Source organism: Syngnathus typhle, linkage group LG4, assembly GCF_033458585.1.
Source record: "Syngnathus typhle isolate RoL2023-S1 ecotype Sweden linkage group LG4, RoL_Styp_1.0, whole genome shotgun sequence".
Taxonomy (NCBI): domain Eukaryota; kingdom Metazoa; phylum Chordata; class Actinopteri; order Syngnathiformes; family Syngnathidae; genus Syngnathus; species Syngnathus typhle.
In genome coordinates this window covers 7,495,479-7,509,882 of record NC_083741.1, presented here as the reverse complement: position 1 = coordinate 7,509,882, position 14,404 = coordinate 7,495,479, and the positions used below count along the sequence as shown (strand labels likewise).

Below are 14,404 nucleotides of genomic sequence, written 5' to 3'. Positions count from 1 at the left end.
TCCTGAAAACCCAGCGTGAATTGAAAAATGGCAGATGACAAAAGGTTAACCAGACACTGATCAAAACGAGGAGGTAGATAAAAAGTGCTATATGAGTCTTCTCCAATTACTTGTTTGGGCAAATTTTATTTTAGGCACTCTTGTTGTTTCTGTCATGGCTCACAGATGAGGGTGGGAGCCTAAAAGAACAGGTAAACAGAGATTTTCCCTTCTTCACTACAACAAACTGATAGTCTACATACATCACTATACAGAGATACCATCACTGCAGATGGTCCATCTGTCGATCTCTATTCTTCTCTTACGAGTGAACAAGACCCCAAGATACTTGAACTCCTACACTTTAGGCAGAACCTCAAGTTTCAAGTATTTCAGGGGAAAGCTTGGCAATATATGGAGTAACATCGCTCTGTTGGACTGAAAAAACTCCTCATTGCCAACTTAACTTTCAGCAGGACTGGGTCGCCCTTGGGACCCAGAGAAGATTAAGCAGTAATGATTGATGAATAGATGGATAGTGCAATATTTGTGATCCATACAGTACAACACAGCTGCCAATTAACATTTCTGCTACATTCACACTGCAGGTCTTTTTGGGTGAAATCAATTTTTCTGTGTGTAAGCGTTCACATTCCATTATAAATGGCCCTTGTGTATCTTGAGATTACCAAACCTGTGGGTTGTTAGTGCACAAAATGTAAGTAGAGCTCCAACGGATCCAAAATATCAACATAAAAGCTCTCAGTTGGTCCAAAGGCCAGCGCCATCAGGTTAGCTTGCTTAAACCAGTTCCAATCATCCAATCCGTCCGGAATTACCATAATTTCTAGATTATAAAACACACCCGAGTATAAACTGCACCAGCTAAAACTAGGAGAAAATCCTCTTTTGTTCATACATAAACCGCACTGGACTATAAACCGCAGGTGTTTTAATTCAAGATTCAAGAGTTTTTATTCGCCTTGTTTGAGCATGCCAAACAAGGAATTTGACTTTGATACATCACCGCCTCTGTTCAACATCTAGGTGACTAACAACACTCAGGACATGTGCGAAAATTGACAAATATTCTCAAACACCCCCTGATCTTAAACTCCCGGGAGGGCAAGGAAAACCTCAAAATTCCGACTAGGGGAAATGAGAAACCTAGAGAAGAGACCACAGATGGGAGGATCCCTCTTCTAGGATGAATGTTTAATTTCCTTATATTACAGTATATGCACAAATCATACAATATCATACAAATTATGAAAAATCCATAGGTAAGCTGCACTGGACTATAAGACACAGGGTTCAAAGCTTGTGCAAAAAGTAGAGGCTTATAGTCCGGAAAATACAGTACTCCAGTCTTTACTAGACTGGTGACTGTAAACTTATAGTATATTTTATATCTCTTACCTGTCCAACCTGCGACACAGCGGCAAGCGCCAGTTATTGGATCACAGCCATCAGCATTCGCACAGTCACATCTCTCTTTGCAGCCCAGGCCATATGATCCCTCCTACAAGCCAGGAAGCAAATGGGCAATAATTTGACTTCACTGGAGTGTTTAAAAAAAGAAGGAAAAAAGAAAAAGGATTCCATGATCACTAACATGACACGCTATGTCACACAATGCATCCCTCCAGCCTGGAGAGCAGGTGCATGTTCCATTAACAGGGTCACAGGCTGCCCCGTTTTCACACTGACAGATCTGATTGCAGGTTAGACCCCAGTTTCCGCTGGAGCATGGGATGGAGCAGTCAACTCCCTGCCAACCTGGACACAGAACCCAAACTATTAGTTACCTAACACTGTTTGGCATCGGAATCTTTAAGAGAGATTGATAAACATGAGAGTAGTGTCAATAATTAACAATATTTATACTCATTATAACAACTCAAGGAGAAACTCAGCATCCCTGAGAACCATTTGCCATTTTTTTCTTTTCAGTGGGATTGAACTGTCACCCTCGAGTTCCAAAGCCCAAGTCCTTAAAGTAACTTTATTTAACATATGACACCTGTCGATTATTAGAACTAGCAGTATACAGTAGTATTGTTTCGGAACGTTGCCAAATATCTGGCAGGGGTTTGTAAGCTTTTGTCTCATTGGCTGCATTCTCTTTTCTGCTCCATTGCCATCCAAAGCCACAAACCAGGCACTTGTTTTCCACATCTAAATGTTTTGAAGAGACAACTGTACTAAATTTACTTTCACAACTTTAACTTTAAATATTCCAGCACACCTGCGACAGATAATGGGAAGGATGGATGGATATTATTTACGCGAGACAAACTAATCTCCTAATTTAATAAATGCCACATGACATGAGGATAAAGTCTGGATGAAGTAACAATAAAGACTATTAATTTATTGTTCGGTGGGAAATTAAATGTTTGCCTAACCTTAAAATGTTGGTGTTTTCCTCCCCTTAACTTTTACTAGACCATCAAAAAAATGAGAAATACCCCACACGTGTGCATTCATTTTATAACATTCTGTTTTTATTTCTTTCTTTAATGTAATAAAATGTGATCAGTTATCTATCAAGATTTGTTCATGGTGGCAACTGGTATTTAACCCTCTGGTTAACATTAAGATGTAAAGAAGGGACAATAATGACCACAAAAAAAGGCTACCGACCTTCTCCGCAGATGCATGAGCCATCGACGTGTGAGCATGATATCTCATTGTGACAGAAACATGACGATGTGCAGTTGGTCCCATACAGGCCTGCAGGACAGACAATAGAGCAGTCCTCCCCCTGGAAAAATGGAAATCAGCAGTGAAGAGGGCAAATATGTGGATGCTTACGCAGCCGGATACAGTCATTGATTTATTCATTTTCTATCATTCATCGTTCCTACTCATGGTCCCAGAGAAGCTTAAAGCTAACCCCTCTGACATTGGAGTGAGTTGAGGACCTCACTTTGGCATGATCACCAGTCAATAACATGTCACAAACTGTACCATACGCATTTTTGCAATGCTGGGGGATGTAAGAGTACCTGTACTAAACAGCTTTTGAGCACGACAGAACATGTAAACACTGGGTTCAACACTGTGATGTACTGCTTTACTCAATTCACTGTATAATATATAATATAATGTACTGAAAGACCTACATTCAACTAACTGAGGTTTCGTGACTTCTTTGAAAGCAAGCAGTAGTGAAGTATATTGAACTAATTTTGAAGGTTTGGATTGTGGTGATTGGTGCTTGATGAAGAAATGACTTTCATCCTGTGCCCACACAGTCATCTTTTTTGACAAAAACAAAACATTAATATTCATTCATCTTTGGAACCGCTTAACCTAAAAGGAAAACATTTAAACCATAAAACATGATTCTGGTATTAAAATGTGTTCAAGGGAGTGTATAGCACAAATAACTGCGGTTAAATTTGATCTCAACCAACAACTGCTTTGTACAGGCAGCGGCCACCACTGATGGGAAAGGCAAGGCTTGCCAACACCAGCAGGAGCAAATTTTGGAAGGAAGATTCTTTTTACTGTTTTAGTTAAAATCGACATTTAGACGGAAATAAAAATAACATAGTATACATATAATTGTGGCGTTGGATGAAAAACGGTGGTCTTCAATTGATGGCTGGAAATGACAAAAACAAGCATGCAACAAAAATAGCCACTCTCCTTCACACTTGCACCTTCATCAAAAAAACAGAATAGCTGACAAGGAGCGAACATGGAGTCCAGCACCCACTGGGATTCTGGTTGTTGTCTTGCTGAGTGTGCAAAAAAACAGCTCTTGAGGGAAGGAAATCTATTTATTTCCATCCATCCATTTCCAACACCGCTTACCCAGTTCAGGGTTGCGGGGGGCGGTGCTGTAGCCTATCCCAGCTGACATCGGGCTAACAAATGTCACAGCTGTTACAGGGCACAAACAACCAATCACACCCACCCGCACACTGCCACTGACCGGGACTCGATCCAACGCTGCCCGCATGATATACTACGTAGCATAATATTGCATGATAGGGCGTGTCCAAATGCTTGACTGGTACTGTATGGGGGCTTTAGAGTGAACTCCTTAGTATTTCTTTTAAACCTCTGCACTTACTATATATCCTGGAGCACACATGCATGTTCCAGTGACGCCGTCACAGTCGGCTCCATTAGCACAGTCACACACTTCTTTGCAGCCTTCACCGTAGTAACCTGCTGGACAAGTCTCGTTGCAGAATAGTCCAGTCCATCCTGCAGCACATGTGCATTCGCCTGACAAAGGGTGGCAGCTAGATGCAAGAACAGAAGGAAAGAAATAAAAACACATTACAAACTGTAGAGCTATAGTATGGTAATAAAAATCATTTGTGAGATATTCCTGTTATAACATATCAATAGTTCAATTTTTTTCTTTTTTACATAATGTTGTTTTGGTTAACATATAGTAACTCAGCCAATCAAATTTCTGGCTCTCAGTTCCCTTCAGTCCTGTCAGTGTCCTTGAACAAGTTATTCCTGATACAGCATTACTGAAAGCACAAAGTTCCGTGGAGGCTTTGTCACCCTGTTCATCAAATTTCTTTTTTTTCCTTATCATACTGGCTTTCCTATTATCTGCAGAAACTGTTGAATTGAGATGACTTGCTGTTCATCACAGAATATTAGATTAAATCACTACATTCTGGACTACGTTTACAATACAATTATTTTCAACACTCCTGGAAGGAACGCCTGTAAAAAAGCAGTTTCTGCATTTAAAAAGCTTAATAAACAATTGCATAGTATATACACCTAAATCGCGAACCCCGAAAGCGTGTTGTATGGAAAGTCTTGTTTTATTTAGAAAGGCATAGAATAGAATAGAATAGAATAGAATAGAATAGAATAGAATAGAATAGAATAGAATAGAATAGAATAGAATAGAATAGAATAGATATGTTTTTAGGCAGCCAAAGGGGTCCCTTGTTACGTTAATTTAAGTCTTTAAATAGGTCACGGAAATTCATCACATCGCTAGCGCTAAGGTTTACACGCTAGTAATTTAGCTTTGTGCAGTATTTATATAATCCATCTAAAATACTACTTGAAAATGTACTAATGATGAAAAAAATTGGAGTCCATGACCAAACCGCGTTGGAAAGAAAGTCACGTAGGATTGAAGCAAGCAAAATCGAGATTTAGGTGTATTGGTAGCCTTGACTTGACTTTTTGATCACCTGAGTGTGTTTGCCATTTTGCAGGGGCACTCCTTGTCACAGAGGAGTCCATATATTCCAGCTGGACAGAAGCGGTCTTGGCAGCTTGGACCCTTGAATCCCTCATTGCAAAGACAGGCCCCGTTGATGTGGTAGCATTCCGCCCCATTCTGGCAGTCGCATTTATGGGCACACTGAGGCCCGTAAGTGCTGACTGGACATTCATCCTGGCACCTGTAATCACATAAATTAAGGGACACTAAATTGGTCAAAGAGCAGACAAAAAATATTTTACTTATTCGTTACAGGGTCATTCATAAGTGACCTAGAGCGTGTCTGCGTTGACTTTGGGAAAGAGGTGTGTGGTATACCATAGACTCACCTGTCAATCACAGGGCACACATAGACAATTCTCATTCACAGCAGGACACACAGACAATTCTCATTCACAGCTATGGGCAAGTTAAGGTGGTTAATTTGTCTCACCTACATGTTTTTGGATTCCGGGAGCACCTGGAGAACATGCAAACTCCACACAGAAGTGAGACCACGAATTACATATTATGTAATTCATGCAGCAAAATTGTATCAAATCAATTTCATTTGTGAAGAGACACTGCAGAGAAGCCAGCCAATGGATCTACTTGACAGACATGATATCAAAATGAAGATAATACGGATACTGCTCCCCCGGCGTTTAGTTGGAATTTACCGTAATTTCCGGACTATAAATCGCACCGGAGTATAAGTCGCACCAGCCATAAAATGCCCAAAAAAGTGAAAAAAAAAACCATATATATGTATATAAGTCGCTCCTGAGTATAAGTCCCCCCCCCCCCCCAAACTATGAAAAAAAACGCGACTTATAGTCCGAGAATTACGGTAAATATGATGCTAATCTTACTTTGAAATGTATTTCATAAGGAGAGGGTCAAGGTCTCATCCACATTTACCAAGTTTCTTTTAGCTCACATAAATTGTACTATTAACCACATTCGAATAGCTTTAAGGCCAAAGGGACACACAGTATGCTGGCAACGTCAGCAGGACTCGAGGTCAGAGCTTACAAAGTGACTCTATGGACGGGAAGGCGCATGAGTGAACTCTGGCTAGTGAATTACATGGATCAGACAAATCAATTTCACAAAAAAAAAATATATATATATATATCCATCCATCTTCTGTACCGCTTAGTCCCCACTGGGGTCGCGGGCGTGCTGGAGCCTATCCCAGCCGTCATCGGGCAGTAGGCGGGGGACACCCTGAACCGGTTGCCAGCCAATCGCAGGGCACACAGAGACAAACAACCATTTGCACTCACACTCACACCTAGGGACAATTTGGAGTGTTCAATCGGCCTACCAAGCATGTTTTTGGGATGTGGGAGGAAACCGGAGTGCCCGGAGAAAACCCACGCGGGCCCGGGGAGAACATGCAAACTCCACACAGGGAGGGCCGGAGGTGGAATCGAACCCGCACCCTCCTAACTGTGAGGCGGACGTGCTACCCAAGTGTATATATTTAATTTATTAAAAAAAGATCTAATATATATTGTATATATATATATATATATATATTTATATTTTTAGGGTCACAACATTGTTGTGACCTTTGTTAATACTATAACATTACTAAACTTTTAACTTTTAGGCCTTTAGGGAGTTTGGTGACTTGCACTCAGAGCATGGAGGAGGGTTAGACTGGGTGTTAGTAAGAGATTTACTGACATTTTCCTAAAGGCCAACACACCCCTGATGTTGTTAACTCCTTATTGTACGACCTCATTGTACAAAGTTTTGACTTTATATGGAGTATGTGTGCTTGCTTGTGCAGTAATGGAAAACAATCAACCAAATTTGTGGAGGAATGGGTCAAGAAACTGCCACATTTTCTTGTGGAACAAGATAAAGCACTAGATGTGTGGTTTTGTTCCCCTTTGTTAACTGTTTAGCCTTAGTTTATCGATCCGCTCTTCACATGAAATAAAAAACAACACAACATCCTTTGCAGAGTTAATGGGACACAAACGAGAGAGAAAATAAGATAAAAACTACCCCTAAAAATGTTTATGACTTCTGATTAAATGTGACACATTCCATTTTTAATTTACTCTTTAAGACACAGCAGGTCGTTGCATATAACAGCGCTCTTGGAGTGGTAGGTTACCCATATAGGGCACATCTTGACAAACAACCATTCTCACTCACAATAACACCTATAGACAATTTGGAGTGGTCAATCGACCTACCATATTATCTTTGGAATGTGTAAGGAAACCAGAGTACCCGAGAGAAACCCACGCAAACATGGGGAGAACATGCAAACTCCACACAGGAAGACCAGAGCTGGAATCGAGCCCTTAACCTCTGAACTGTGACGTGGATGTGCTAAGCAGTGCCCCATCGTACCATCCTGATAGAACATTGTTTATGCTAATTGAAAGCCAAGTTACATGCTCCACACATTTTCTATTTGAAACCACTGAGAAATAGACAAATGACTCAATTAAATTGTCTTAGTAAGGATATCTGTTGGGTATCATGTTCACATCACGTTAACTTACTTGAAACCCTTATCTTTGCTAATTCCATTACAACGTGGACAGAGTGGAAAAGAACTCACTCAGGGAATTATTCCGTGTGGTTTAATTTACCTGTCTGGCCTGAAATAAATGGATGTAATATGGGAGTAACGGTGGAAAGAGTGAAAAAAGTTGGTGAGGACAACAGAGGGAGATATGGAGTTTCAAAATGGCTCTTTCAGTTATTGAGATGATGGAAGAACAGTAAACTCTTTATCAATATACGAGTTATTAAAAAAAAAGTAAATTCATTCAACAAAGGGAATGCTGAGAAATGCTTTTCTCAAACACCAAGTACTAATAAATTAATTGATGACTATTCCTGGTTCTTATATTGCATCATATTATAGCAGTCTCAAGACTGCATGCAAATGTGCCCCCTGGAGAATGTGGGCAGGCTCCATCTTAAAGTCAGAGTATGGGTAATCTTCACTTTGAGGCAATTTAAGGCATCATATCAATATGAATTAATGGATAAATGTATTAAACTTTCTCACCAAGGCAAATAGATGTATGAGTACAATAAATTAGGTAAAGACATTAACTAATCAGCTGGGAGAAGGTCCCATTTTATTATTACTCTAGCTTAGGATGTGTATAATCAATGCATATTTTTATTTCAGGCCTCCTTCATTCAGAGTTGACAATGCAAGTTTGTGGTGATGCGGTTTGAACTGCATCGTATGTGGCTTGTGAGACAAATACGAGAGTGGAAGTCTCTACTGCACATGAAGCAGATGTGGCTGGTTGCAATGGGGTCTCTCTTTGTTTGTTCTCTTTTCGCTTGGCTCTCTTTTTTTAATGGCCTACTGTGTGAACTTGTCTTCACACTTCTTCAGCTGGTGGTGGAACAGGCAGAGTGTCCTGAATGGAATGGAGCCGACCAAATGCAGCTTGGACCAGGTTTTATTGGGGGAAAAGACGCATACCGAAACCATGACAACATATACACAAGGAATCGAAACGAGATGAGTCGTGACACAGAGGGCTCCAAGTTTCTGAAGCTATGCAGCATTGGTGGTCGGCAGAAATGGCACCTTCAAAGAACTTCTTCAAGCTTTGCTCCATGATGCACCTTGGTAGTGTCAATGCGCGGCTTCTCAAGTGGCTTGGCACGATAGAGTTGCTTTGGTGTCAGGCGGATCTTGCAGCATCCCAGTGAACAGCAGTGTGCGCAATGGTAGATGCGGGCGAGAAGCATCTGTTTGAGGCTTGTGCGCCTGGTGATGATCATGTCGAGCTGGTGCCAGTGTTTGGAGCGAGGAGGCCGCCAGGACTTTCTGTGTTGGGGCTTCGTCTGGAAGAACGTCCAACAAATTGGTATAAAATCCATCTTTTGCCTCAGGTGTAGAAGTCAGGCACTGATGAGAGTGAATGGATCAGCAGAGGTGTGCAGACAGAGAGTAAGCAGTTGTTCCCATTCTTTCAACCATCTTCTGCAAGGTGAACTCGAAAGGGACTCAGAGTCCGTTGGACGTTGTGAGGATGTTCCAACAAGCCAGTTGTTCCAACATGGTCTCATACTTTTTGTTTTTTTTGGTTGGTGCAGATGTTGCAGTCTGCTTGTCATCTGTCACCTAATCCCCATGCACCCAATGAAGAAGGCAGACCATGGAGGGACAGCAGGGTATTGGCCGGGGGCTGCCCAGTTTGGGCGGGTAGTCGCTCTCCAATGAGATGTGAATATCTCTCCCACCATTAGAAGCAACCCCTGACGCCACGCTCTACACCAACCAAGCATTATAACCCGGTAGACTGCTGCTTCCCGTGTTGATTTAATAGTGTGAAGCAAAACTCTAGTGTCCTCTCCAAGTGCAGGCTAGAGCATGGGAGATATGGAGGACCACCGGTTGCCTAGTTAGCACGACCCCCTGCCCCCTCTCCATTGTGATGGTTGGTCCAAGCGGAATGCCGGGCCCATACAGTTTGGAACTATCGACGTCACAGGAGTTGCCAGAGCGCAATGGCAGGCAACCTCAAACTGCCTATTGGACTCAAAGTCCAGATTTTCCCTCAAGGTTAACTTCTGAAGCCAATGATCTAAGGAGATGTTGCTACAAGGCATCAGTTACTTTTTTTAACAAGAGTTTTCCTTCTCTGCATGCGACACATAGCACAGGGTTACATGGTACCAATGCATAATAATGTGACACTTAGAATAATAGTGACTGTGTATTTAAGGGTCAGCTTAAAGCTGCATTAAATAAATGCTGGTAAAAAGCCAATATATATATATATATATATATATAATAGGTTAGTGTATGAAAAATAGAATCCTACTGCTTTTAAAGGCTTATTAGACAACTTCCAGTTTTCATTGGTAAATAATATCCTATAATGATGTTGACAATAAACGTTTATCTTTGGTTTTATAGCCCCCCCCCCCCCCCACCTCACACACACACCACTCGTCAAATATGAGACATGATAGATCCAATAAACAGCCTAAAAACAAACAATCAAACAGGCGGGAATTCCATCCCAGATGACACCCTTTTTGCGGATGAAGAACGAAGGAAGGGAAAGTTAAAATAAGGACTGTGGCTGGCCGGAAGTGTACTTTTGTACGTCTGTGTAATTGTTCCTATAGGCACAAGTGCAGTCTAACAACCTTGTTTTTTTGGGGAGCATTCAACTTCTATTATTATTTTTTTTTTATGTCTTTATTAAAAAAGGAGAGTAACACATTTTAGATGTTTATCGTTTTTTTTCGTGTATAATGCGCCCCCATGTATAATACGCACCCTAAAAATGGCATGCTGATGCTGGAAAAAAGCCTGTACCCCTGTATAATACGCACCCAATTTTTATGAATTTTTTAAATTTTTTTTTTTTTTTAAGTCCCAATGATCGTCACACACGCAGGGAGGCAATGGGTCCCATTTTTATAGTCTTTGGTATGGTCTTAACTAGGCTGGATGTAATTTTTTTTGTTGGCGTTGATTTCTCCGACTGCCCATAAACGCACCACCGCGCTCCGTGCGCGCATGTGAAAAAGGCGTGCGGACGTGAAAAAGGCGGCTCTGTATGGGAGAGACGTTGAAGAGGAATAAAAACACCCTTGGAAACCAAAACTTGCTGTCACGAACGGAGTGGAAGATGGAGCAGGGCGACCACGTGCAGCTTGGAAAAGGGTTTATTGCAGGAACTTACAGACTCGGTAACAGACATAACTTGCAACCAAACCAACAACAGATACTGACCGAGATGTGAGACAAAGGGACCGGGTGACATTAGCAATGAACCGACAGGGGAGTGACACAGAGACAGGACTTAAATACATGACTGGAAATGAGAGGCAGGTGAGAATGATCACACTGATTGAGGGAACACAGGAGGGGAGGGGCGACGCGAACAGAAACCATGGCAACCTAGCAAAACTGGGGACCAATCATGACACTTGCCCCTCGTTGTGACTCGGAGCCGCAACAAATGTTTCGGATTTGTGTAGGGTACATTGTGACAGACAGCAAACGAGCAGGTGATCGAGCAAGCGTCTGATACGAGAGCATTGCGGTCGTATGTTGTACCATGACTTTCTTTAAAAAAAAGAAAAAAAAATTAAAAAAAGAAAAAAAATTTAAAAAAAAAAAAAAAAATTTAAAAGTTTTTGTACCCATGTATAATGCGCACCCCAGATTTTAGGACAATAAATTAGTTAAATTTTGCGCACTATACACGGAAAAAAACGGTATTACTACGAAAATGAAAAAAACAACTGCCCCAGAGGGAACACCTTTAGAATGCCCACCGTATAACATCTTGTACAACATTGCAATAATGGACTGGATTTGATTCTACCTTAGGCTACAATGCAGAGTGAGATCCTTGCAGTATTTGCCCGAATATAAGATGATGTTTTTTGCATTGAAATAAGACCGAAAAAGTGGGGGTCGTCTTACATTCGGGGATATTATACCCATTCACTTGTGCGCAGCGGTAAGTTAAAGGTTTCTGGTATCGACTGAGTATGTTGCTGTGATCGTGTGTGTCTTTGACACAAAGTGAGTATATACATTTCATTGTTGCTATTGTCCACTGTTGTGGCGTTTGTCCGATCGCAGTTTGCTTCGTGTGCGCGCCGTTTGATTGACAGCTCCGAGCCAACCCCCTATACGATCCTCAGGCTCTCCAACAAAAGCGGTAGCAGTTTGCATTATTTTATTGCAATATTTTCCTTATTCAGATTTGTTTCAAGACTACAGTTACAGTTAGACTTCACTTTGATGGTTAATGGAGTTATTGCAATTTTGTTGTTTTATCACAGTAGATTGGTTTATTTACATTTCAAAACCCAGAAGCCATTCATTTACAAATGTGATTGCACTTTAGTTTACATATTTAAATGTTCAGATATTAAGATATGATAGACAGTTTTTGCATGATTTGAATGAGGCAAAATGACATGCGTTTTCTCTCGAATATATTGTTATAATCATTTGTTTTAAATGTAATCATTTTCTGTATAAAAATTAAATTTGGTGTTTAAAAAGTCTTTTTTCAAACTTCAGTCTTGAAAAGGGTGTCGTCTTATAATAAGGGTCATCTTATATTCGGGCCAATACGGTAAGTCTTTTTAAACTTAAAACTTGCACCGTTGTTGCAGGTGTTGTGACAGCTTGTGGAGGAGGAATGCGGAAGTGACAGAATGACAGTGACAAAGAGACAATATGACACAGGAGACTCCCCACTTAGTGTTGCCGTGAATCGCTTGAGAGACACAAGTACAAATTCTGTGCAATTGAAAGTATGTCAATGTGTTGATGTTGTCATGAGGAGACACATTTTTCACAATAACAAGTCGGAGTTCCTTACAAATAACTTCCAAGAAAATACTAATTAAACTTTGTCAATGTGTGTAGTGGATTTATGTTATTCCCCAAAGTAATTTGTACTAAATGTTAGATCATCTTTTAACATAATCTTTTTGTCTGTTAATGTCCTGTACCTTTCTCCAATGTAGCCAGAAGTGCATTGGCACTGGCCGCTGATGTGATCACACAGGCCTCCATTACGACACGTGCACTCCAGGGAGCAATTGATGCCGAATGAGCCAAACTGACACGGCTGTGCGCACACAGGACCCTGAGAAAGGATGACAAAACCTTACACTGGTTAATGCGGATTTTTTGTCTAAAACAAAGGGTTAAAAATTCATCATACCACCCAACCAGCAGGACAGGAGCATGCACCAGTCACATGATGGCACGTTCCGCCATTCTGACAGGGACAGCGTTGCTCGCACAAGGGGCCATGCTTCCCTGGTGGACAAGGGTCCTCGCAACTGGACCCAAAGAACATTGCTACATTTTACAAACTAGTATGTTAGATATGAAATGGAAAAATAGAATTTTGAAATACAGTAATGTAAAGTGATTCATTTTAGACTGCTCATTTCATATTGATATATAGTGAATAAATACATCACACAGATGCAGACAGTTGTTAGGACAGCAACACACGATGCAGAATAGTATGAATTACCAATGACTTTTTTCCTGTAAAAGTTGTAATATGTTATACGTATTATGGATTAGTGAATAGTATTAGTCTGAATACTTTCTGAATGTACAGCAAGTCAAATCAAGCAGGATCCTGTTAAAGGCATTCACAACAATGACGAGCAACCTACAATGCCCCAGTGTATCCGGGTCCACAGAAGCACTCGCCACTTTCGTGGTGGCATGTTGCACCGTTTAGGCATTGGCACTCGAGCAGACAGTCCTTGCCATAGAAGTTGTGCTCACACGGCTCCTCGCAACGCCAGCCCTGGTAGCCATCTGTGCAGACGCAGGCTCCCGTGATTGGGTTACATTTGGCCCCGTTCCGACACTGACAGCGGTTAGTGCAGTGGGGACCCCAGAAGTCACTTTCACAGGCTAGAGAAACACAAAGTAGTGGGGAAATGAACACATTATTTATTACTGAACATTCATCAATATTTGTGGTCTCAATCAAAAAAAGCCTGTGAGTATTAACAATAATTAAAAAACGCCAAAACCAAGCACAACGCAAATACACAAAATGCGGGCAGCGAGTGACACCCAAATTGACAAAGAATCGAAACAAAAAACAACAACAATACAATTACATTGGTTACTCATTCTGTGAGAAAAACTCAAGGCATACAAATACGAATGGTACTGTACAGTAATATAGAGTTGTCCTTTGATTTCTAAATCTAGAATTGCAGGACAACCTCGCATGGGTGGCAGACGAAAACTTCTCAGTGATCACCAAGAACAAGAGATCTGTCACATTAAAGATTAAGATTAAAGTCCCAATGATCATCACACACACACACCTGGGTGTGGTGAAATTTGTCCTCTGCATTTAACCCATCCCCGTGTGATTTTAATCCATCCCCTGGGGGAGAGGGGAGCAGTGAGCAGCAGCGGTGCCGCGCTCGGGAATCAGTTGGTGATCTAACCCCCCAATTCCAACCCTTAATGCTGAGTGCCAAGCAGGGAGGCAATGGGTCCCATTTTTATAGTCTTTGCTATGACCCGGCCGGGGTTTGAACCCACAACCTTCCAGTCTCAGGGCGGACACTCTACCACTAGGCCACTCACTGAGCTGGCCATTGAGACAGATCCGCACTGCCATCATTGAAGACAATGCCATTTTCCAAAATACCAACTCCATAAGCATCTCCACAATAGACTGGAAATTGAAG

At 41.3% G+C, this 14,404-nt stretch overlaps 1 protein-coding gene across 1 annotated transcript in view; it reads right to left on the bottom strand.

Moving 5' to 3' along the window:
* LOC133153227 (multiple epidermal growth factor-like domains protein 11) overlaps window positions 1-14,404 on the bottom strand; it is a 150,607-nt gene that overhangs the window by 30,932 nt on the left and 105,271 nt on the right. Inside the window, exons 6-13 of the mRNA XM_061277383.1 lie at window positions 13,361-13,607; window positions 12,892-13,012; window positions 12,677-12,813; window positions 5,169-5,381; window positions 4,067-4,241; window positions 2,626-2,746; window positions 1,595-1,758; window positions 1,399-1,501 (exon numbers count right to left, since the gene is read on the bottom strand). Coding sequence (XP_061133367.1) covers window positions 1,399-1,501; window positions 1,595-1,758; window positions 2,626-2,746; window positions 4,067-4,241; window positions 5,169-5,381; window positions 12,677-12,813; window positions 12,892-13,012; window positions 13,361-13,607 — 1,281 coding nt within the window. The remainder of the gene's footprint in view (window positions 1-1,398; window positions 1,502-1,594; window positions 1,759-2,625; window positions 2,747-4,066; window positions 4,242-5,168; window positions 5,382-12,676; window positions 12,814-12,891; window positions 13,013-13,360; window positions 13,608-14,404) is intronic.